Below are 21,966 nucleotides of genomic sequence, written 5' to 3' on the forward strand. Positions count from 1 at the left end.
GCCGCGGTGGTGTAGTGGTATTAACATTGCAGAGCCCCCGTACTAGCCTTATGCTAGCGGTGTGGAGTGCAGATTCTGGGTTCGAGTCCCAGTCGCGGCATTCTTTTTTGGGGGGCTTGCGCGAGGGGTAGGACGTCATTGGGGCGTCATAGGAGTATTTTGTGATGTAGGGGTTTTTGGAAAGGGGGTTGGTGGTGAGATTTTGGGGATGTTGGTGGATGGGTGTTTTTGGCAGCGGGATTGGGGTTGGAGGCTTGGGCTTGCTGGTTTGGGGTGGAAGTGGTGGATGTATAGGGGTATTGGATAGGTGTGCTGGACGTATATGATGGGTCTATGGTGTAGACCTACAAGGAATGAACTTTGCTCCAACTGGACATGTCCAGGGTTGGCTGCTGGTAGGGATATCTTGCGTATTGTGTGTTGGAATTCTAATTGGTGAAAATTCATCTGGCGGCCCTGGAACCCCCTGCATAGCATCTAGATGCTTGGTTAAGGTTCATGCGGGGCTGGTAGGGTGTGATATCTGAAGCTGTGACCAGATTGATGATCCCCTTTTCATGTGCTCTAGTAATGAGGCGGTTAATGGCATTTGATGTGTTTATACTCATCGGATACAGATACCCAGGCTCTTCATGACATTCACACTATGAGAAATGGCGGGCATGCTGAGAGTCCCTAGACGCGTAGTATTCTTTGTGCTACAGTCTCTTTCCTGCTTTCAAGAATATTCAACATTGCCCTTCCCATGTCGACTGGCGCAAAGGCTTGACTGTCGTCCTGGTGGAGAATCCCGCCGGTCCGTCCCGGCCGCGCCCCGCCCCGCCCCCACCGTAACCATTTCTCAAGCCTACAAATGGAGTGGTGATCCCGCCGTGTCAGCCGGCTTTGAATCTGATCGGTAATCCAGTATAGCCTTACAGGTATGGGAACGTATAGAAGCGTAGCGTGTCTTCGCCTTCACACACTTCAGAGCTCTGGGTTGACGATGGGAGAATGACCCCTACTGGATGAATGCGTGCATGATTCTAGCCATACATAAGAAAGCCCGACCATTGGCTCATCCTCACTCTCAAGTTTCTCTCAAGAAACCACAACCCTCACCCCCTTCGATTCCCGTCTTGGCACCCCTACAAAAACATCATGATCGTACGCCACATCCTCCACGGTCGTCTGGTAGAGTTTCGTCCGGGGGAGCACTCGCACCGCGAGGGCCGCCATTGCCACGTAGAGGTTACAGTATGCGAGACTGATTGTCATAGAGATTAGCATGGAGCGTGAGCACAACTGTATTCAATTTGTAGCAAGGCTGAAACATACTTGATTCCAACGCATGAGCGACTTCCCCTCGAAAACGAAGTCAAACCCGTCTCCATCCGGCGGCGCTGAGCTTCATCCGCCTCAAGCCAGCGCTCCACTCTGAAATTATGCGAATCGGGAAACACTTCCTCATTGTGGTGATTGATCGCATTGGACATGCCGACGGGCGTGCCTGGGGGAATGTCGTAGACGACCTCCCGCCCCTGGAACCGTCCACGGTAGACGAGGCGCTCGTTCGGCGCAATCCGCGGGCTCCGCGGGCTGACTCCGTAGGACAGGCGGAGTGCCTCGGCGATCACCGCGCTCAGGTAGGGTAGTTTCTCGAGTTCGTTCCACGTTCGGTTGGTGGCGTCGGCGGCTTGGAGTTCCTCCACAAGGCGGGCAAGCGTCTCTGGCTGGTCCAGGAGGTAGTAGGTTGCGACTGTAAGGGTCCACTGCATATTTGTTGAGTGCTGGGAACCGATCTGAATGTTGAAAGGGTGGTACTTACGGCGGTTGTCTCCGTCCCCGCGGTGTTCAGCGACAAACCGTCCCCGGTCAACCGGTAGTCGGTCCTTTCGGCCTCCGGCAATGAAGAAGTAAGCAGGGCGTGGAAGATAGTCGGCCGGCTGGGGATGGTCCCCGTCTCGAACTCCCGCCTCGCTTGGCGGACGCGAGCCGGCATCTTCTCCGTCGACTCGTCCATGTACACCTGCAATGATCGGGGCAGCCATCTCCACAGGAACGGGACTAAAGGTACCAGAAGCTTGGTTACAGGTATGAACCGAAAGAGAAAGATCGTCTCCAATAGACCCACAACGGCGTCTCGGAAGTTGGGCTCCCAGCCCTCCTGCTCCACGAATCCGAAGGACTCGCCAAAGCAGTAGCCGGAGATGACGTCCGCGGTGAAGCAGCTATACGCGGTAGTGATATCGAGCGGTTCGTGGTCCTTGGTGCCTGGGAATCAGCGGTTCAGCGAGATTCTCTCGAGAGAGCTGGCTTATATCCCTACCGAGCCGGATAATTTTGTCGCAGAGCTGGTCGGTCAGCCTCTTAACTTCAGGCTCCAGCCGCGCAATCTGTGCACGCGAGAAGAATTTGTTCATCGCGCCGCGTCGGATGCGATGGTGTTTGTGGTTAATGGTCGCAAACATCGCCTCAGCAGTAGGGCCGGTGGCAAAAGTGACATAGTGAACCTGTTTGTCTCGTGTGCGCCCGGCGGTGGGGTACACCTCGTCAATGAAATTGGGGTCGTTGAAATGTAGCTCCTCTGGGTTGATGCGCACCACCGGACCTGGTCTCTCGGCGTCAGATACAGGGCCAAGCGTGGCAGCGGTACAACGAACCATAAATTTCGTGCAATCGCCTGATCTCGTGGGTGAAGCGACCCCCTCTAATTAAATCAAACCAAGCCTCATACAGAAATGTGGCAGCTGCGAGCTTCGGGCCTGGAATGTGGCTGAGGGGGTGGAAGGGGGAGACATTGTACAGGGCGCGGACGAGACGAGACGCAACCCAGATCCCAACCAAGTAGAAAAAGCCTGTGGGGTTAAGTATTGTCGAAAAGTTTGAGAACATAGTGAGAAGTGCGCGTGTCTGAATTATTGTAATTTTGGGGGGTTTCTCTCACCGTCAGTCTAGGCTTATATTATTTCACCACCGTGAGGGGACATGCATATGTGACATCAAATATAAGCCCGTATTGTTATCGAATCCAGTATGGCCAATTTTAATCTGCAAGGATATCAAGCATGTAGGCCAATCATTCCTCTGGGATTAGCTCTCCTCCCGTGTACCAAGCGAGTGGCACTAATGCAGACCCCGCCGCAGTGGGACGCTGAAGGAAATAGACTGGACGAGGATGGTCTGCACGATGGGGCCCAGGACGTCGCTTAGGAATGTTACCTACGCCGGATTAATTTGCATTGTCTTCTGGGACAGACAGACATGTGCGTGAAGGATTAGCCAAACCCTGCGTGTGGATAGGCGAAAGTCCGATCTTCGTCTATCGATTTTTGGGATCTTTGTTTCTCTTGACGCCGGCCACATAAGTAATAAGAGGGTTAGCAGATGTAAGCCACGTGCTTGTGCAGCTCCTTCCCCCCGAGCATTGTTTATTCATGATGCTATGGGTCGTTCCCCGTAACGGTGAAACCGGCAAGAGAACTGACCCTCCTTGTTATCTCCGAGACTTCTCGAATATAACGGTTGTCTGAAGCCACTACCAAAAGAATATCAAGCGGTGGCTCATGTTAACCCCTGGGGAAAACATATAACGGGTAGGAAATGCCACTGCTACGGTGAAGAGAGATCGAAATCTTTGATTTTGATATTTTTATACTTTACCTTCGGATAAATCAAGGTTGAGTGGAAGCCTTAATGCATTCGAAGCTTGACCTCGAACAAGATCTGTGATATTGGTGCAATAAAGTGGGATAGAGACTCTTACCTTCATCACCTACAACCACACATTGGCTAGTTTTGTTCTACCTTCGTGTACGCAGCGTATCACGTCTCAGACTATCGATGAAGTCACAGCATGTGCCGAGTTACATCTTATGCATTTCCTTCCAGGTCCGTCTCTCCAGGTACCAAACTCTAATAGGTATGACAGGTCAACGGGTTGCACTGTATTGCCATCGCAAGCACTACCACCACAGGCTTTCGTGCTATACACTTTTTTTCGGTTGTACGACTTGACTCTGGGTCTAAATACAACCAAAACCACCGGCCGCGATTACCACCCACTTTCTGCAGCTTCAGCCACCAAAGTCCTGCTTTCTCTTGTATTCACCTTTCCACGCACAACTTCAACACACTTTCATGAAAATGAAGCTTGCTTACACTATCTTCACACTACTTGCTATAGCATCGAAACTGCTGGGGAAACCTATCTCCGAAGGCAGCTCTCAGCAAGACGTCCATCCCGCCGCAACCCCAGATAGCCCACTCCAGAATATCGACCCAAGCACCGGCGTTGACGATGTGATCGCCACCCTTCTGAAGATCGGCGTCGATGTTGTTACTCTTGATAAGACCATCTCAGCGCTTCAACTTACGAAGGACAGCATCCCGCTCCTTTAGTCCCAAACCCGGGCCATCACCGACTCCCTCGACACATTGATTGCCCAGACGCTCCTTCTCAGCTATTAGAGTCCTATCGAGAGCACCGGGTGACTGCCAACACCGTCATCTTGAAGCCGACCTATACTCATTTGCTGAAGGTGATTTCGGAACAGGTTAGTATGGTTCCTCCAGATGTAGGCTTGAATTCTATTAAGGCTGAACATGTGTGTTGGACCGAGACTCACTCTCTGTGCTATGCAGTATTGCAAGGAAATACACGAGTGGGTAGGGCAGTTTCGCATCAAATTACTGGTCTCGACGGTAACCGCCAATGCCATCCTCGTGCTCCCGGATGCGGTTTTAAGCGAGGCGGCGTGGGCGGTTCAGGATCGCGAGTTTCCACCTGTTCAAGCGGCCTTTCATGGGCCTTACAACTAGAAAATCGCTTGGGCGCTCATCTGTGTGATGAGAGGCAGAGTCTGGCGAGGTTCTATGTTGCGTAAGGCGTGATTCTACAATAACTGGTTGATAGTTGGATATACGGCTGTGCTGGAAGTGTAATGTATTGCTTAGTCATCCATACTTGCATAAGTCAGCCACTAGTTAGGCAATCACCCGCTCGGCTCCAGGCTGGCATCAACCACTGGCACTTTTCTCCGAATATCCCCCATTCTACATTCTACATTCTACATCTCTCGTTTCGCAAATGTCTCGGCAAGCCAACGACTCTCAATCTCGCGCACGCACGCGTCTTGCATGCGACTCCTGCTTTCGCAGAAAGGTGGGGCGCTCACGCCCCCCCCCCCCCCCCTGGAAGCCTGTTTCTAATAATATCCAGATCAAATGTTATCGGGACAGGATTCCGTGCGAATGGTGCATGCAGCAGGGCCTGCAATGTACCTTCGATCGCAACCACCGTTTCAACCAGCCTTCCTCAACGGACGATCACGAGTATGTAATTCGCGGTCCATGCCCAAGAAACGCTAATAATTTCATCGAGCAGATTGTTGTTTCCAATGGGAGAACAGCAGCAAGCATCAGAGGGACCGGCGAATGGATCCACAGCTCAGGTCAAGTCACCTTCTGACTCGAATACCCAACGAGGATCGTCCCATCGCTCACCTGTCGCTATTGATCACATCATGGGACATGTTCCGACGCATCTTCGTGCTTCTAATGGACTGCCCTTCTTCACCACCGAGAGTCGGCAGTGGATGGAATCGCGCACCGGTCAGACCATTGATTTCGATCGCCTGTCTTTAAACAGTCCGCGAAGACAAAGCCAATCTGTGGGCGGCTTGGCGACTACAAGGGAGTACTTCCAGACCCATGATCATCCTGACCTACCGGATAGGAGCAAGGTACTGTTGGTATTCCAGTCCTTCAGACGTTTCTGGGTGCATCGCTTTTTCCCTCTGCTCCACCCAGACCTATTTCATTATACCATGGAGGCAGCATACGAGAATAAAGCATCGGATGCTTCACCTGATCCTTCCACGGCTAGAGCCTGTATTTTTGCTTTCATGGCATTCATGAATTCTTGGCCCTTCGGTCAAGCCCTGCCTGATGATAACAATATTCAAGAGTATGGTTACCAAGCGCAGTATCTTCTGTCAGAGACTTTAGATGGAGCGGCCACAATAGATGGGATCCAAGCATTGCTGATGCTCGTAAGTCAAATCCTGTGTTCACGCCCTCTGATCTACCAACGCGGCTGTTTGTTCCTTTGAAGATTTGGAGGCGTATTGTGTCATATGCTCAGGAGTTGTGGTCTCTTCTCTGGGTGGCCTGAAATCCTCTGGGCACCTTCTTCTTTCCGGGAGATTGTACATGAGCTATCCCGTCCTTGCAGGCATATTAGGGGTAAAGTCCGCTCGCTCATCACTGTTATAGTCTCTTTTTCGACTGCTCCGTTTCAGTGCCCCCAACTCAGTCGACTTGGTCTTCCAGGCCTCGGTCCGCCACATTTTCACCCTTGGGGGCCATCTACATCGGCATGTCCAGAAATCACCCACCGTCTTCAACTTACACTGTCGATTCCTGTTCTGGTTAGCCTACCTCTGCGACAGGGAACTCTCTCTCAGGACCGGCCGCCCCCCAGCAATTTGCGACGATCACTGTGACCTCACTCTCCCAGATGAAGACGAACTCGCCATGGAATTTGGCTACCACGACCATCAAACCCCAGCGAATCTTAATCTTGCATTTTTCTTCCCCACAGACATCAGGCTCAGCCTTGTTCAATCCAAGATAACTAGGAAGCTGTACTCTCCTCAAGCCGCACTAGCCTCTGATGCGGAGTTGTTGAAGACCGTTCGAGAGCTGGATGATGGATTGAATGAGTGGTATCGAAGCCTGCAGTTGCCGAACAATGACCAGGGAGTGGTATTCACCCAGGAAGAGATTTACCTGCGCTCGTGCTTGCTACAATTACAACACCAATACTGCATTGCTGCCATTCATCAGATGAGTACGGGATGCGCGGCATGGATAGCCGATCCCAGCAGCCGAGCCTTGGGCATCACTTTGAGCTTAGAGGTTGCGGCCAACGCGAGTCGCGCACTTCTGCGACAGTTCCTTGTCATGCAAGATGCATTGGCACAGGAGGTGTTTTGGTAGGATCCGATTCTCTCTTCGCATACCGCGTACGATTCCAACTGTTATCAGGCTGACGTTCTTTTTTTGGGCTACGCTCAGGTTTGAGATCTACTATGTTCTTTCAGGGGTCATGAACCTCTTTTGCAAAGTGCTGAACGATCCCGGTGACTCGCAGACGCTGGACGACGTTCACTTGCTCGACACAATTGCGGCACGTTTTTCTCGGGCGGCAGGGTCACACACTTACTTTGGCTATTGTGTTGATGTCCACTTGATGCGAGACTTCGTGGCGGAGCTATGTCGTCTTGCACGATGCGCTATTTCGAGAAGAAGACAATAAGTCGGTCTGGGAGGGACAGCAATAACAGATACAGATGATGAGGGTATTAACTATATTGTAAGGGCCACAATGACAGAACTCCCTCCTTCCCCTCAACAAACCCTCACAATCTGGCCTATCCTTCTTTGACTTCATTCTTGAGCGGATGCTCCCAGCTAACCAGCGCGTCAGGAAACGGTTCGTCCGCGGGGATATAATCCAACACTAAGGCCTTCTTCGTTGCGCGCGCGGCGACAAAGTTCACGAGGAACCACATCACCCAAGCGAAGGAAATAACATAGCGAGCCAGGAAGTGATGGTATGGACTTGCCCAGGCGTCCAATCGCGGTTGAGACCGCGACTGGTTGGCGTCGGCTTTCAACGGCGCGGCCCTGATCTTCTGGTACTCCTCGAAGACCTTGGCTAGGGAGGTCTTGTGCGGTGGTACGTCGGGACCGGTCGCTCGCAGTAGCGCATGCAGCCCGTTGCACAGCGCCACCACATCCTGGATTCCATTATTCAGCCCCTGTCCCGCGTTCGGGGTGAATTTGTGGCACGCATCGCCTGCCAGAACAATCCGCCCGTCCCAGCTCCACTGCCCCAGAATCCCTTCCTCTAGATTCGCCATTCCATCAGTCAAACGCGCCGCGTACACATCCTTGACCTTCAGTGTTCTCGACACGTGGAATTCAGCGAACCGTGCCGCATACGCCTTCATTTCTGCTTCGGTGTAGCGCATCCGCTCCGTCGTCGGCCCCATCGGTATCCGCTCGAACAGGAACACCCAACCTCGCTCCCTCCCGGCCAGAAACATGACCGACATGTCTTTGGAGTGTGTGACTGAGCCATGGCCCACCTTTACGTCAGCGGCGCTCGGTCTGGGAAAGCTGCACCACAGGCATCGATACTGTGCCGGGAACGAGGCCTCGTCTTTGCATTTAAGCTGAGCCGACGGCCCCTCGGCCAGCGCCAGCTCGCGCATCAGGGTCCGCGTTTTGCTATGCGCCCCATCGGCACCCAGCACCATTGACCCCTCATACGTGCTCCCGTCGGTACACGTGACGCGTACACCGTGGTCTTGCGTCTCGATAGTCTCGAGTTTCTTGCCTAGAAAGTACCGGGCTTTCGCAGCGGCAGGCAGTGCATCGTAGATGCTCTCGATAATCTGGGCGCGATGAAAGTAGGTCATGCCGGCTCCGTGGCTATTCGGGATTCGGAGATCCCATGTATCAGTGTACGACGCCTTCTCCGAAGGGCGTGCTGTGCCTAGCGCACTCACTTCTTTTTGAAAACCCGATGGATGGCCGTGTTCTCGGCGAACGCATATCCATCCCGCGTGAAGGAGGTGACCTGGTAGATCTCGCCACTGATCTTGGACAGTCGCGTCAAAAGACCTAGTTGGTGCATCACACGCAGGCTGGGTGGTGCCAGGACCACGCTGGCGCCCTGGTCAAGGACGACCGAATCGCGGGCCTCAAGGACCACGAAGTCGATCCCAGCGTGGTGGAGAGCGTGCGCGGCGGTGAGCCCGACGGGGCCTCCACCGACGATGATGACTTTGAATGCTGGTGTCATTGGCAAGTGTCACTGTAGTAGTGTCTGGGGATCTAAAGCTTATGGCGAAGAGAGAAATCGAGAAATGAGCTGACCTGCCCGTGCTTTTACAATGCAGGCCCCTAATATGGTCACCCCGCCACGATAATCCCACTGATCGACATTCACATACCCATCCCGCTCATTAGTTCAATGCAAGTGTATACGCGAGGTCTGATGACGTGTGTCGGGAAATCCATTGGATCGAAACCCGACAATCTCAAACGCTTCTACCCAAGAGACTGTGCGCGGCATCTGCGGTACTTGCCGTTCTCTGGCCTGATTGGGTTTGACGTCCGCTTATGCAGTCGCTGATCCGCTTGATAAGCGGACGCTAGTTCATTGGGGTTTTCGATCCGTGAATGCGATCCACCCTAGCGCTTCGCTCAGATCTCATTCTTGGGTTAGAGCCGATATTCTGATCTCATTATCTCCGTCACATTCGCTAAATACAGGCCACTGCCGTGACAGGAGAACGCCTTTGGTGGTTGGTCCTCATGACTTCGATAGGCGCTTGGGAGTAGGTCTGCTACGCCGGTCGCACGAGATTGAGAAGTTGACCGGAGTGGCACTTGCGACTAGTGGGCTACATTGGATCGAGACGGAGAGGCTGAGGCAAATTGCAGGTTTAATTCAGGCAACTCACAGTGTAGGGCTGAAGCAGCCAACCTCAAGGTACGGACAACGTGCATTTTACATCGTGGCTGGGTTTGAAACCTCGTATCAGCATTATTTTTGAAGAAACCTCCGATGTCATGTCATGACCAACCCTAGTCATGTTTCTGATGTCTTCGACTACTATAGAATCAGGTCATCAACTTGACATCCTTCTTGGTCTCCCGCAACTCGTTTGCCCATCATCCTCTGAACTCTTCCATTCTTCCACCTGGCCGGTCCATCTGTCCACATCACGAGATCACCCCAGCCCTAACTTATTCTCCGACAAACTCTCGTGCTCCATGACCACGATCGAAAGAATCTCCTCATAACGCCGCCAACTGACTATTTACCGCAATACACCGCCCCTCATAACCGGGATCCTGCGCCAACGCCTCCCCGACGAACGGTGAAAAGGTTAGATCCACCCCGGGCTCAAACAGCAGACAGAACGAGCTTCCGCCGTAGTGGAAACTGCCGATCTCCTGGCCCTTGACGACGCGGTCCCCGACCGCGACGGTGGCTACGCAGCTCGACACGTCCGCCATTCCGATGGCCAACAAGCCCACCGTCCCGAGAGCCGGATTATCGGCTTTGATTAGTACAGCGGTGCGGGTGGCCGTCGACGAGATCATCGTCAGCGAGAGATCGGGCGCCTGGCGGTCAGGGCATGACGCCTTGGTGGCAGGGTCGACGTTCTCGAAGCCCTTGGCCGGGTCGGCGGCAAAGTAGGTGCCCTTGAGATTCAGGACGTTGACGACTGTGCCGGTCACCGGGGCGTGCCAGCGGTGGTAGCTGAAGGCGGAGAGCCAGGCTTGGAAGACGGTACCGCCCGTGAAGATCGCTGAAGGGTGGGCGGTGGCGGTGTCGTTGCCGTCGCCCAGCATGTCCCGCAGCGAGTAGACGGTCCCCTTGAGCGAGAAGTGGGCGCTGGCGGGCACGTTCCTGACCAAGGCGAAGGGCTGCGACTCGCAGGGGTTGGCGATGATGCGGTCGTCCTCGGGGCCGGCGACGGGTCGCATCCCGGGTCGGAACCGCCGCGTGAAGAAGTCGTCCCACGAGCGGAAGCCGTAGTTCGGGAGGGACGAGTCGCAGATGAACGCGTCGGCGAAGGAGGCCGCCCGGAAGGTGGTGTTGTGGGCGTGCACGACGACGTCGAGGAGTTCCGTCAGCGCGCCGGAGGATACCCACCCGCCCTTGCCGTTGTGGATGGCCTCGGCGGATTCAGCGGAGGCCAGGTATTGGCCCCATCTCTGGAGGATGGCGTAGAAGTGCGCGTTGATGTCCTCGCGGGCGAGAATGTGTGAACCCGTTCGCGTGTTCATGAACCATATCTAGGAGGGAAGGTTAGCATGTCTGGAGTCCGGCGTGGTTGATGTGGCGGCAGAGAGGGAGACGAACCAGCACTTCATTCATCGGACAGGCAATCACGCAGTTCTGCTCCACCGCCGACGTCCACGAGGGCACCGTCTGGATCACCTGGTCGATGTTGTCGAGCAAGGCACTGTAGTCGCGGATGTGGGCAGGCCCAGTGTGCTTGGATCTGTCCAGAAACTCCTCGGGGATCTCACTAAATGCCGTCGCAAACAGCTCGATCAACTCCGCGTCGCTCTCGATGTGTTCCCGCAGCGCCTGAACCGTCGGGTCCTGCCGATGGTCGAGGCAAAACATGCTTGTCTGCTTTCTCGGTGACGGTGACGGTGACGGTGACACAAGGTGAAACAGCTTTCTCAACGGAGGGAAACCCTGAAGCGTGGATCAAGAGTGCAATGCAATCGGCTGGTTAAAAAGAAAGAAAACAACCTTGACCTTGTTGACCTCGTCAACCCATACTCGCGCTGCTCCAATTCTTTGACTCTCGGCGAGGGAAAGAGTTGCTTTTCTCCCCAAGCCGCCGGTCATCTTCCCAGCTTAAGGAATGGGGGCAGAGGAGAGGGAAATGGCGCCTTTAGCCCTCAGGTTGGCGGCACCGTGGTCCAAGTTCAAGGATTTCAAGGCGAGGGGAGACATTTTCGCTCGCCTTGATCCGCAAGGGATGCAACCCGGTCCTCCATTCGTTGGAGGCTTGGTCAGAAGGATTGGCTCGGTACTTCGTTGTGGGGTCCATCAGATCATCAGATGAGGCATGTCGCGCGCAGGAATGCTGCTCCTGAGGTAGTTATGTCGCTCAACAAAGAAGTTTGCCAATAAACCCCTGGGCCCTGGGCCCCCTTGCGTGTGCAAAATTCCCCCAGCCACGCCTATATCTCTCAGTTCCTCGATTGGGTGGGTTTCCTCGCTCCCTAACTGTCTTTGTGCTGGGCAAGGGTTGATGAGCGTATGCTTGTACGTAATCTGGAGTAGTGGAGTCTTTTCACTGATGCCGTCTGGAGCTTCTTGAGTTGGTCGATGGGGAAAGGAGATGTTTCAAGGTGTCAGGTCTGGCTGGAGTGGCGGCATTGGATACTCTGACCGCTACTCTTGCTCAACTCACAAAACGTGTCTATTTTCGTGAACCGATCTGATCTGAACCATTCGCTTTGTCTCAATTGAGGGGGGCTCCGGACTTTCACTGGGCTAGACTTCTGCTCACAAGGTAGGGCCTATGCTTGTTTGGGGGTCTGCCTTACCTAGCAGATTCTGACTTGAGAGATTTCCTTCATAAGCCATCAGTATGCGGCATATAAAAATCGTTAGGAGTGGGCAATATTTGGTCAATGAGCCAGTCTATTGATGCATGCTACGTATCTTTCTGCGAAGTGACCTGCCTGACCTTTAGGGCACTTTGGACCTATCCTATACCCACCGCCCGTCCAACGCTCTCTGCTGATTGTCTCTGCTACATTTCTCTTTTGCTTATGATTCTGCTCCTGCACTTACACGACGGATTGTTGTCATAGACAGACTACTTTATTCACGAAAGCATATAATTGACGTGGTCCTCAAACTCGTGTGCCGGTGGTTTCAGAATGAGACGCTCATGTCTTATCCTATGCACAATCCTCTCATCTCTTCTTAGAGGATCTAGCTTGATACTGTCTAGATTGGAAGGGGTATACAAAATACGTAAGCTCGGAGATTTGGACGCAAGGTATAGCTGGGTCACTTCGGGACTGGAAGACTATTTTTATCTCGCGCTGGACAGACCTAGGGCTTGTCGATGTCTAATTGACACGAGCCTTTCTCCAGTGCACTGTGAAAGGTTTTCGAGATACGGAGCATACTTCTATTTGATGGTTTGCTATTTGGTGAGACGAGGTGGGTGTCTGGCAGCTTGGTCTCGTGTGGGGCAAGCTGTTCGATTTGCTAACCAAATCCCTAGGTACAGTACAGTACTTGTCCAGAGCATTAAGTTCTTTTATCTGTATCATTCTGTCACCTGGCATAGTAATTCATCCCCGCTAACTCATATAATCGACGTACCCTTCTTCTCTGGTCTGGTATCTACGGGGTCAAGCTGCGGAAGATACAGTTGAATCGCCACTTGACAAAACTTTTGTGAGGAAAATCTCAGCGACTCGGGAGTAGTGGATCTAATGTTTCTGAAGAATGATCCCACAAATCCTCGACATCCCGGCTCTTGAGCTGTAGCTCTTCACAGTATCAAGTTAGTTGTTTTTCTGTCGGTGGCCCTGAGGCCTTCGGTAGTCAGGCCTACGGAAGGATATAACGGTCACTCTGCAAAAGCGAATTCCCTTGCTCAGTATCCTCACTGCAGTAGTAACCGCCTCTAGGACTCTCTGTAGCCACCCTTCCGTCCGCACTGACCCTTAAGCTTATGGGATTATACCTTTGTAAGCCCCTCCTCCTCTTCTAAAGCTCTCTCAAGCCCCTCAAAGCCCTTGGTCACGTGATCTCACAGCCCCCGATTATCTTAGAATATGTAGGTCTTTTAGAGGCCGAAGCTCTGTTATCGAAGCGTCTTTCTTCGTGAATCCATTTTTACTAGGGTTTTTGAGGTTTATGTAGAGGTTTGATCCCCCCAGCTCTTATTCTTCTGCCGGCAGATTCTATTTTCCACAGTGGCGTACTCGTATATCCTTCCGGACTGGCCGCTCACCGCCCGCCACAGCCATGTTGTTTGGTTCCGCCCAGATTACAGCAAGTTACTTGGTGCAAATGGCCAACAAAACCGTGCAGGAAATGTCACACACGAGCTTCGCCCCATTGTGAAGACCTCATTCTTCACACCGAATTTGGAATTACACTCCAGTGCTATGGATGGTCTTCCACAGCTTGACCAGACTAGCCTGGCTAGGAACTCCCATATACCGGCTGTATGTTTTGCCCTTGGCCAACTGGGACCCGCTGCTAATCTATCTGTATAGTGCATTGAATGCCGAGCTCGGAAAGCAAAGGTGAAGCTCGGTCGGCTGCCCCTCATTTGACGCAGGCAGACTGATACTCTGAAAGTGTACCAAGACTCGGCCGTCGTGTGCGCTCTGCAGACAACTGAACAAACCCTGTGTGTATCCTGACAAGGTCGTCAGGTCGCCTTTGACACGCCGGTATGTGTTGGAGATTGATCGTTGCGATGATGATCCGGCTTGCTAACCCATTCCAAAGGCATCTTACTGCAGTCGAAGATAGACTGGAAACGCTTGAAACCGCCTTGAGCAAGTTGTTTCCTGGCGGTGCTCTCGATACTATTATTAAATCCCTACTCAATGATTCAGCGGATCTTCACGTGCCCTCGGGGACCCCAAGCACCGAATTCACCTCCGTCTCCGATCTCCCGCTTGATCTCGAGGTCCCTGATGCTCCACCCCTGTCTTCCATACAAGAAGGTCTGTTGCGACTTGGGGTCGTCGTGGGGATTTGCACTGACAGGATCTGATAGATCTATCACTCACCACGTTCCCCGATGGGCCCACTAATCTCGTACTGGATGCCTCCATCCCCCTGGATGATACTCTATTACCGATCCCTCAACCCGGCGGCGTCGAAACGCTCGTTCCAGACGAGGCAAGACTAGTCCGTGCGTATTTTGAACACTATCACCCGGTCTTCCCTTTTGTGCATCAATCCACATTTCTGAAACAGTACGAACATCAGCTCGATACAGCACAAGATGTTGGTTGGCTGATTCTTCGTGATATGATTTTGGCCATGGGGTCGTGGTCACTCCAAGACGCCGGCGACTGGCGCCACAGTCACAGCTTCTCACAGCAGGCCAAGAGGCGGCTCGACTGCTTTTCTATCTTCGATCAGGCGTCTTTAAGCCTGATCCAAGCGCTTCTACTGATGAGCGATTACTACCAGAGATACGGCCAACCGAAAGATGGCTGGACCTGTCTTGGGGTCGCCACACGAACTGCAGTTAATCTGGGGCTTCATCAAGAGTCAACAGCCTCCGGCTCCGAGGACACTCTGTTGGCACACGAGATTCGGAGGCGTGTGTGGTGGAGTGTCTATTGCTTGGATAGCTGTGCGTCCAAGATATTTGGTCTCCCCCTCCTGCTGCCGGACGATAGTTTGATCACCGTCAAACCGGTGCTCAACATCGCAGATGAGGTACCTAGACTTGCGCCAGCGAATCACCGTTGAAGTCTCTGCTAACGCGTACAATGACAAGGACCTAACTGAAAACAGCCGGTCACGTCCGGTCGAAAGGGACGAGTGGACGATCTATTCGGGATTGATACTCCAGGCCAGCTATCACCGCATGGCCAATGATATCTATCATCGCACCCTTGTCGCCGACACGACCAACCCCGAGAATATCAAGGCATACGAACAGAAGATCAATGACTGGCACAATAATCTCACGTTCTGCATTCGTCAAACCCCGGCCGATCGACTCCCATCCTGGGCCATCCATGCGCGCGACCGGCAAATGCTGTGCGATAGAAGTCTTCGACTTCTCATCCATCGACCCGCGCTCTTAGATTGGCTACGGAGGAAACAGATCTCGCCCGGGCAGTCCGGATTAGGAGAGCATCTCAGCGAGCGGCAATGCCGGACGAGTGGTCTTAACCTCGCCCGTGGCACCATCAGGCTCACTTGCCGCCTCATCGAAGATCGTCAGTACTCGAACGTCACGCTACCGTTTATCCTGTTTGTGCCCCTCTTTCCTCATTTTCCAAAGCTGTACAGTGCTTAAAATCTAACAATGAGCTTTCAATCCCAGCTACAGCCTCTTCCACGCCGTCCTGGTGCCGGTGATCCATCAGAAAGCCGACGCCTCGGTCCCCGAGTCGATCTCCTGGCGCCAAGACATCGAGGAGGCCCGACAAACGCTGTCCAGTCTGTCCGTGCATCACGACGCTCTGTCGACGCATTTCCTGGTGATTCTTGACCGGCTCACGTCGGATTCGGCACCGACTGCGGACGGATGCCCTCTACGCCCGGCTTCGGACCCAGTGCAGCCGAGCAATCTCCGGAACGCTCCCACCAATCTCTTCGGCAATGAGGAGCTCCAGCTTCTGCAGCCTGACATTGCGGACCTGTCATCACTCCCGACCTTCTCAGAGTGGCTGTATTTCCCTCCATAGCCGCGGAACGGCACCTCCACCTAATACTGCGTTGGAGGGTTCCAGGTGCAATGAGGCGGTCGATAGCCCTCTCTTTCTACCCGGCGGTGCTCAGCACGTGACTATCCCAGGAAACACGAAATGACAAGGAAGCTTTGACGTTACTGTTGCAACGGAGTTAATATCTATGCAAGGAAAGGAAAGATGTGTGGAGATGGGCCCAGAATCACGTGATCTGGACGAAGCTGTAACTAAACCTAACTACTGGGCAGGTCAAAAACGGACTTGGCAGAATGAATATTCCGTAGTTAGATACTATGAGTAATCGAGAAAAGTGTCTTCTCTCGGGGATTACAAATCCCCACCTCCACGCATGGGCGACTGCTGAAGTAACGGATGATGTAACTTGACGGAGGTGGATTCCTCGCTACGGACTACTGTCTACCGGGACTCCTATTGGCTCATGGCTTTGATTATACTAGTAAGTACACGTAGGGATGCTGGTACTCGATGCAGTGATTTTCTATTTAAACCCTGTCTTCATGCATGCTCGAGGAGTGAAATGCTAGAAAGCAGAGCAATCAGGTCTTGGACATCCAAACTCTTCTCACCCATTGGGCCTCTTGTATACATACACCTCCAACCCACCCATTCGTCCCCCAATCATGCCTCTGACCGTCGGCATCGCCGGTATCACCGGCAAGTTCTCGCGTCTTGTCCTGAAGAACCTCCTCCGCAACCACCCCAACGTGCAGATCCGCGGCTTCTGCCGTAACGCCTCCAAGCTCCCAGGGCACCTGCGCTCATCCGACCGCATCACAATCATCCAAGGTGACTCGATGAGCCTGGACGACGCCCGCGAGTTCGTCCGCGGGAGCGATGTGATTGTGTGCGGCTACCTGGGTGACAACGAGTTTATGACCGCCGGGCAGAAAGTGCTGGTCGATGCGTGCGAGCTGGAGTCGGTGCCCCGCTACATCGCCAGTGACTACTGCCTGGACTTCACCCAGCTGGAGCTGGGCCAGCATCCCGCCAAGGACCCGATGAAGCTGGTCAAGAGCTACCTGGACTCCAAGCCCACTGTGCAGGGGGTGCATGTGCTGATTGGCGCCTTCATGGAGACCTTCTGGAGCCGGTACTTTGGCATCTTTGACCCCGCGCAGCTGACCCTCTCGTACTGGGGGGACGGGGACGAGGTTTGGGAGTCGACCACCTACAGCACCGCGGCCGAGTTTGTGGCGGCGGTTGCGACTGATCCCAAGGCCGTGGGCATGCAGCATTGTATGTTCCATTTCTCTCTCTCTCTCTCTCTCTCTCTCGCCGCATTTCTTGCTTGATAACTCCCGGGGTTTCCGCAAAACCCCCCTGGATTGTATTGATTGCAAGGACTGACTGTTTCGTGGGGGATTTTCCTTGACCAGTCCTCGGAGACCGGAAAACCATCCGCCAGATTGCAGACGAGTTCGCCCAGGTCTATGGCCGGAAGCCCCGGCTGGTCCGCCTCGGCTCCAAAGATCAGCTGTACCAGAAGATGCATGCCATTTACGACCAGGATCCCTCGAATATCTACGCTTACTTGGCTCTGTACGTCCTGTCCTCCTTTACCCCCCTCGCTTTCCTCATTGTTTCTGTTCTCAATACTGCGCGGTCTTAGTGAATCAAAGGCTAATTTCCCATCCCTTCACGGGCGGGAACCAAAAAAACAGCTTCTATCAGTACTATTGCACCAATGGACAAACATACCTCAAGCCAGAGCTAGATAATTCCAGGTACCCGAGCGTGAAGCCGATGACTTTCAGGCAGTTCCTGCAGTCGCACAGCATCGACTCGTTGAGCGACTCGTACCAGAACGCTGGGTCGGATGCCTAAACGCAGAGCCGCGGATGTGGACTGGTCTGGAATCCAGAAGGTACAGTCCCATGCTATACGGTGTAAATATCTAGTGATGATCCCTTTTGAATATGATACTGTGCGGATGATGGTGCAGCATTAGTGTGTGGATTAGCAGGAAGGATATTCAACTTCGGGCGCAATACCGTTGGTCCTGTTCTCTAATCCTCTGCTGTCGACATAAGCGTGTTGGATCTCTACTACCCCACATACAGCACACACCATTGGGAACTTATAGTCTGAACTATAGGCGAAGATGGCAAGAATGTCATAATCCTTTAAGTGAGATCTGGTATGGTTGAAGTATCACCGGCAGAAATGGTCACTGTGCAGAGAACTACGTATCTGTGGACCTTCAAGCAGCAATACCGAATTCTTGAATTCCTCCACTTGACATTTTCGAAACAAAAAATGCTACAAGACTGACAGGGGAACAGTAGCCCCGAGCTAGTCCTGCACCCCCCGAATGAGGTTCTTGATCCCCTCACCCCTGCGCGTCCTCTCCCACGCCTCAGGCGCCTCCTCAAACGGCAGGGTACTACTAATCAACGGCGCCACACTAATCTTCCCCTCCGCGAGCAAGTCCAACGCAATCTCATAGTCACGAGGCGCATAACGAAACGCCGTCTTGAAGACCGTCTCCTTGGCGAACATATCCAGCAACGGCAGCGCCTGCAGGGGCTTCCCCATGCCGACCTGCACCAACACCCCCCCCGCCCCGAGGGCATAGAGCCCCGTCTGCATCGCCGTCTCCACCCCGGCACACTCGACCACCACATCCACCCCTCGACTAGTATCCAAGCCCATCTCCCCCCTAAACCGCGCAGCCACCGCCTCCGCACTCTCGGCATTATCCGGCCGCATCACCGTGACACCCGACATTGACGACAAGAACCCCCGCGCAAACTCCACCTTCGCCTCACTCACATCACTCACCCCGACCCGGGTAGCCCCATACGCCTTTGCAACAGCCGCAACCAACAGCCCAATCGTCCCGGCCCCCTGCACCAACACCTTCAGCGCAGGCCGCACCTCCGCCAGCCGGACCGCATGCACCGCCACCGCCAACGGCTCGACCAGCACCGCCTCCTGCAGACTCAGCGCATCGGGGATTCGGTACACAAAGTCCGCCGGCATCCGGAACACCCGACACAGGGTCCCGTGCGCGTCCGGCGGGGCGGCCGCGAACTTCATGGCCGGGCAGAGGTTGTACTGCCCCGTCTTGCAGGGCCCGCAGCGCCGGCACGGGTAGCCGGGTTCGATGGCGACGCGGTCCCCCGGCTGGAGGTCGGTGACTGCGCCGCCGACGGCGTGGATCGTGCCGGAGGCTTCGTGGCCCATGACCAGGGGCTTTTCCGGGGTCACTTTGGTGAGGATGCCGCCGTGGGTCCAGAAGTGGACCTTTCGAAGGTTAGCTTTCTCTGGATGATGTGGGGCGAAGGGAGGGGGGCTAGGACTGGGCTAGGGGTGGGTGGGTGGGTGCTAACATCGCTACCGCAGACGCCCACGTACGCGATTCGGATCAATACATCGTGGGGGTCTTCGATTTGGGGGATGGGTCGGTCTTCAAACCGGACTCTTCCGGCGCCGTAGAGGACGCATGATAGGTTCTGGTGGGTTGGTTAGGTATGGTTGAGCCAATGCCAAATGGAGAGATCGCGGTTAGGGGTGATGGTGCGGGGGAGGCTGCAGTGCGTGTGGAAGCTTACAGTTTCTGTCATTTTGTTGTTCGGCCTGTCAGTCGGCTTCTTTGCAGAGATTCATTTGGGAAAGTATGGGCTTTATATTGAAGGAGCTTATCCCGTCGGAGTAATGTGGGCTGACTCTCTGGTTGCTGATTGCTTATTGCTGATTTCCCCTCCTTTGCGCGGTCATGTGCTGGGGCTGGGTTCCCCTCACTTGGCGTCTACATCCTTGATAATAGTGGGGATGCCGCCGGGGTGGGTGATACACAGTCAATTTCAGACGGATTTGCAGAGATAGCATTACTCCCCGCATCGTTTATCCAGACAGTGGCCAGCAGCAAGTACCTGGACTTCTCGAGTGGTTTCTCTTCAACTAACCATGTCCATATCCATTCAATCCCTCTCACTACTTCGTCAGGTCGATGCCAAACAATGAGAGAAACATATAAGTATTCGCAAGACAATCTACTACAGCGATGCTCGCGAAGCCTCATTACCGCCCAGGCCCGGTCCCAGCAGATCGAATGCGGAATCATGCGACTGGCAGTCAAGCTATCTGCATTGATTAAGACCGCTGCATGTGGTTGACCAAGCGAACCTCGCTGAACTGTGGCGACCGGCTCAAAGGCTTTTCGCTTGGTGTTCGAATTGTGAATGGAAATCAGACCCTCGGACAACGCCGGCCAGCGCCCGGCTCCGTGGCTTCGCGACTCGCACATTACACTGCAGGAGTTGCGACAACTTCTTAGGGTCAGGAGGGAGAAGCCGTGGGTAGCATTCCTACTGCGTGGCTCCACAAATTAGTGTAGCTAGCATCATGGACAGTCTGCTCAGGCAGGTCCTTGCATCTGCTCGGGACGATGAGGATCTGCTGGAGGACGTCCAATCAGACTGGGGTTCAAATCGGGGTTGAGAGCAATGAAAGCGCTCAAAAGCACTGTGCCCACAGTCAAGCTCGTGCTCAATCTGCGACCGTTGTGGTTCGGCGTCATCGATCTTCTCGCTGAGTAGCGCATCTGATGAACCATGTGCGTTGCTACGCTGGTCGATTTTTTAGGTGCAGCAACATCATGTCGCGGGGAGCATATGTGTTAAACGTTGCTCCTTACCATGTCAGTTCGGACCACAGAGCTCGCAGGTCCGGAGACGGCCAAGACGTATGGAAAACTGTCATAGGCTTGACGTGGCCCGCCCACTGCCTCGGACAGGAGGGTTTACACGGATGACGTGGGATCTGGAAATGGATTGGCCGGTGAGTGGGCTGGTGTAAGTTCAAGGAGTATCAGGTTTTTCTTGACTAATCCCAGCTAGTCGCAACCGGGATTCCGTCTTCCCACGCCATCGCCCCTCTCCACAAACAAATTACACGGCTTGAGAAGACCCTCTCTCCCTCACTGAGCTCCACCGAAGTGTAGCCCGGCGGCGAAACTTCAGAGCAATGGTACTACTCCACTTCAGCAAAGCGCTGGCACGCTAGTGAAACAACCCGAGCAGAAGCGATCTGAGCTGCACAGTTCAAACACGCAGCCGGTGACCTAGTCGCGGATGTCATCATCGTCTGACCTGACATCTCACTCTTAAGTGTGGTGCGGCAAAGGGGGAATTCACCTGCTTACGATGTGGCGCCGTGGGCGGCCTTTGCAGGACCACGAAGAGGCGTTTGACAGGTGTGGGAAGCAAAGATATCAGAAGAGGCGGTGAGGGTAGAAAAGAAGAAAGCACACTGTGACAAGTAGTAGGATAGCTCGAGCCAGCTTCAGCGGTAGTGAGTGTGTTGGATGAGCCACGCACAGGAAGTGATTAGGGCTTGGGAGGTGCACGAAGGTAGTGCTACGGAGGATAGAGCCAAACACCGTGCTGTACCTCGTGAAGGAGGCCTTACCCGATGTCTAAGACAATTTACATCTTCGATCCTAAATTAGACATCGAATGAGAAACCTCCTTCGCGGCGGCAGCATCCGCGCACCAGATGTGGTAGGTGGCAGTGTGTATACAAATAACCCTTTATCTCCATGTCCTTGTATGATGTCATGACTTTTGCCCTACTTCAACAACGCCCGCGACAAGCAACTGCCCCTCGGCCAGCACTGTCTGTTCTAAAATCAGATGCGTGTTTTTCTGCTGACCTGCCACAGACTCAAATCTTGTCATTATTATGTAAAACATACAGCATCGCTGGATGATGCCCATCAGCGCGGTAGACGTGGTCCGCTTTGAGTGTCCGGGTTTAGGTTTCAGGCGGTGCATATACGGCGGCGGATGCTGTCAATTCCCCGGACAAAGACGGCGATGGTTGAGATAGAGTTTGCCTTAATAAGCTGTGCATGCAAATCAACACGAGGCTCTGCTCGTAATTGACTCAGTTGTGTCCGGGGAAAAAGGCTCAAGCCCTGGCACGAGACCACACTGC

The 21,966-nt window shown here is 53.8% G+C and overlaps 9 protein-coding genes and 1 non-coding gene across 10 annotated transcripts; 5 read left to right on the forward strand and 5 right to left on the reverse strand.

The window, feature by feature from the left end:
• Nucleotides 1-100, forward strand: BO66DRAFT_t322. Its single transcript has one exon. It is a non-coding gene; the product is annotated as a tRNA-Thr (tRNA).
• BO66DRAFT_258347 (uncharacterized protein) lies at nucleotides 1-534 on the reverse strand. The gene has a single exon (XM_025643024.1). It carries the CDS (start codon nucleotides 475-477, stop codon nucleotides 136-138), a length of 342 nt encoding a protein of 113 aa, XP_025497694.1. The 5' UTR covers nucleotides 478-534; the 3' UTR covers nucleotides 1-135.
• A 433-nt stretch (nucleotides 535-967) lies between these two features.
• On the reverse strand, nucleotides 968-2,874 carry BO66DRAFT_386672 (cytochrome P450; the record flags this gene model as incomplete). Its single annotated transcript, XM_025646197.1, has 5 exons — nucleotides 968-1,246; nucleotides 1,318-1,751; nucleotides 1,808-2,253; nucleotides 2,309-2,590; nucleotides 2,643-2,874. 5 exons carry the CDS (start codon nucleotides 2,872-2,874, stop codon nucleotides 1,081-1,083), a joined length of 1,560 nt encoding a protein of 519 aa, XP_025497695.1. The 3' UTR covers nucleotides 968-1,080.
• A 1,251-nt stretch (nucleotides 2,875-4,125) lies between these two features.
• On the forward strand, nucleotides 4,126-4,800 carry BO66DRAFT_444535 (uncharacterized protein; the record flags this gene model as incomplete). Its single annotated transcript, XM_025651597.1, has 3 exons — nucleotides 4,126-4,314; nucleotides 4,365-4,535; nucleotides 4,624-4,800. 3 exons carry the CDS (start codon nucleotides 4,126-4,128, stop codon nucleotides 4,798-4,800), a joined length of 537 nt encoding a protein of 178 aa, XP_025497696.1.
• Nucleotides 4,801-5,098: 298 nt separating this feature from the next.
• On the forward strand, nucleotides 5,099-7,323 carry BO66DRAFT_258389 (fungal specific transcription factor domain-containing protein). The gene is made up of 5 exons (XM_025643025.1): nucleotides 5,099-5,143; nucleotides 5,201-5,313; nucleotides 5,366-6,032; nucleotides 6,256-6,977; nucleotides 7,060-7,323. Exons 2-5 carry the CDS (start codon nucleotides 5,240-5,242, stop codon nucleotides 7,298-7,300), a joined length of 1,704 nt encoding a protein of 567 aa, XP_025497697.1. The 5' UTR covers nucleotides 5,099-5,143; nucleotides 5,201-5,239; the 3' UTR covers nucleotides 7,301-7,323.
• A 92-nt stretch (nucleotides 7,324-7,415) lies between these two features.
• Nucleotides 7,416-8,854, reverse strand: BO66DRAFT_386678 (FAD-dependent oxidoreductase; the record flags this gene model as incomplete). The annotated part of the gene is made up of 2 exons (XM_025646198.1): nucleotides 7,416-8,481; nucleotides 8,559-8,854. 2 exons carry the CDS (start codon nucleotides 8,852-8,854, stop codon nucleotides 7,416-7,418), a joined length of 1,362 nt encoding a protein of 453 aa, XP_025497698.1.
• Nucleotides 8,855-9,855: 1,001 nt separating this feature from the next.
• BO66DRAFT_465908 (phosphatidylserine decarboxylase family protein) lies at nucleotides 9,856-11,396 on the reverse strand (the record flags this gene model as incomplete). Its single annotated transcript, XM_025652510.1, has 2 exons — nucleotides 10,931-11,396; nucleotides 9,856-10,863 (listed from the first exon to the last, which is right to left on the reverse strand). Exons 1-2 carry the CDS (start codon nucleotides 11,198-11,200, stop codon nucleotides 9,856-9,858), a joined length of 1,278 nt encoding a protein of 425 aa, XP_025497699.1. The 5' UTR covers nucleotides 11,201-11,396.
• Nucleotides 11,397-13,634: 2,238 nt separating this feature from the next.
• On the forward strand, nucleotides 13,635-16,253 carry BO66DRAFT_465912 (uncharacterized protein). Its single transcript, XM_025652511.1, has 7 exons — nucleotides 13,635-13,785; nucleotides 13,837-13,866; nucleotides 13,922-14,016; nucleotides 14,075-14,312; nucleotides 14,339-15,022; nucleotides 15,084-15,565; nucleotides 15,639-16,253. Exons 1-7 carry the CDS (start codon nucleotides 13,726-13,728, stop codon nucleotides 16,000-16,002), a joined length of 1,953 nt encoding a protein of 650 aa, XP_025497700.1. The 5' UTR covers nucleotides 13,635-13,725; the 3' UTR covers nucleotides 16,003-16,253.
• A 310-nt stretch (nucleotides 16,254-16,563) lies between these two features.
• Nucleotides 16,564-17,911, forward strand: BO66DRAFT_465922 (NAD(P)-binding protein). The gene is made up of 3 exons (XM_025652512.1): nucleotides 16,564-17,262; nucleotides 17,403-17,565; nucleotides 17,688-17,911. Exons 1-3 carry the CDS (start codon nucleotides 16,647-16,649, stop codon nucleotides 17,848-17,850), a joined length of 942 nt encoding a protein of 313 aa, XP_025497701.1. The 5' UTR covers nucleotides 16,564-16,646; the 3' UTR covers nucleotides 17,851-17,911.
• A 407-nt stretch (nucleotides 17,912-18,318) lies between these two features.
• Nucleotides 18,319-19,481, reverse strand: BO66DRAFT_337641 (NAD(P)-dependent alcohol dehydrogenase; the record flags this gene model as incomplete). Its single annotated transcript, XM_025644334.1, has 2 exons — nucleotides 18,319-19,272; nucleotides 19,359-19,481. Coding segments are annotated over 2 exons (1,077 nt in total), but the record flags the coding sequence as incomplete, so codon positions are not given.
• Nucleotides 19,482-21,966: the final 2,485 nt, after the last annotated feature.

The sequence above is a fragment of the Aspergillus aculeatinus genome (genome assembly GCF_003184765.1).
Source record: "Aspergillus aculeatinus CBS 121060 unplaced genomic scaffold BO66scaffold_96, whole genome shotgun sequence".
NCBI lineage: Eukaryota > Fungi > Ascomycota > Eurotiomycetes > Eurotiales > Aspergillaceae > Aspergillus > Aspergillus aculeatinus.

Bases quoted from the DNA above. Each gene is read 5' to 3' on its own strand.
- BO66DRAFT_465922 (XM_025652512.1), top strand. From the start codon at position 16,647: ATGCCTCTGACCGTCGGCATCGCCGGTATCACCGGCAAGTTCTCGCGT. The intron at 17,263-17,402 runs GTATGTTCCATT...TTCCTTGACCAG, and splicing joins GGCCGTGGGCATGCAGCATT to TCCTCGGAGACCGGAAAACC. The intron at 17,566-17,687 runs GTACGTCCTGTC...CCAAAAAAACAG, and splicing joins ATCTACGCTTACTTGGCTCT to CTTCTATCAGTACTATTGCA.
- BO66DRAFT_258389 (XM_025643025.1), top strand. From the start codon at position 5,240: ATGCAGCAGGGCCTGCAATGTACCTTCGATCGCAACCACCGTTTCAAC. The intron at 5,314-5,365 runs GTATGTAATTCG...TTCATCGAGCAG, and splicing joins TCCTCAACGGACGATCACGA to ATTGTTGTTTCCAATGGGAG. The intron at 6,033-6,255 runs GTAAGTCAAATC...TCACTGTTATAG, and splicing joins TCCAAGCATTGCTGATGCTC to TCTCTTTTTCGACTGCTCCG.
- BO66DRAFT_258347 (XM_025643024.1), bottom strand. From the start codon at position 477: ATGCTATGCAGGGGGTTCCAGGGCCGCCAGATGAATTTTCACCAATTA.
- BO66DRAFT_465912 (XM_025652511.1), top strand. From the start codon at position 13,726: ATGGATGGTCTTCCACAGCTTGACCAGACTAGCCTGGCTAGGAACTCC. The intron at 14,313-14,338 runs GTCGTCGTGGGG...TTGCACTGACAG, and splicing joins AAGGTCTGTTGCGACTTGGG to GATCTGATAGATCTATCACT. The intron at 15,566-15,638 runs GTTTGTGCCCCT...TTTCAATCCCAG, and splicing joins GTCACGCTACCGTTTATCCT to CTACAGCCTCTTCCACGCCG.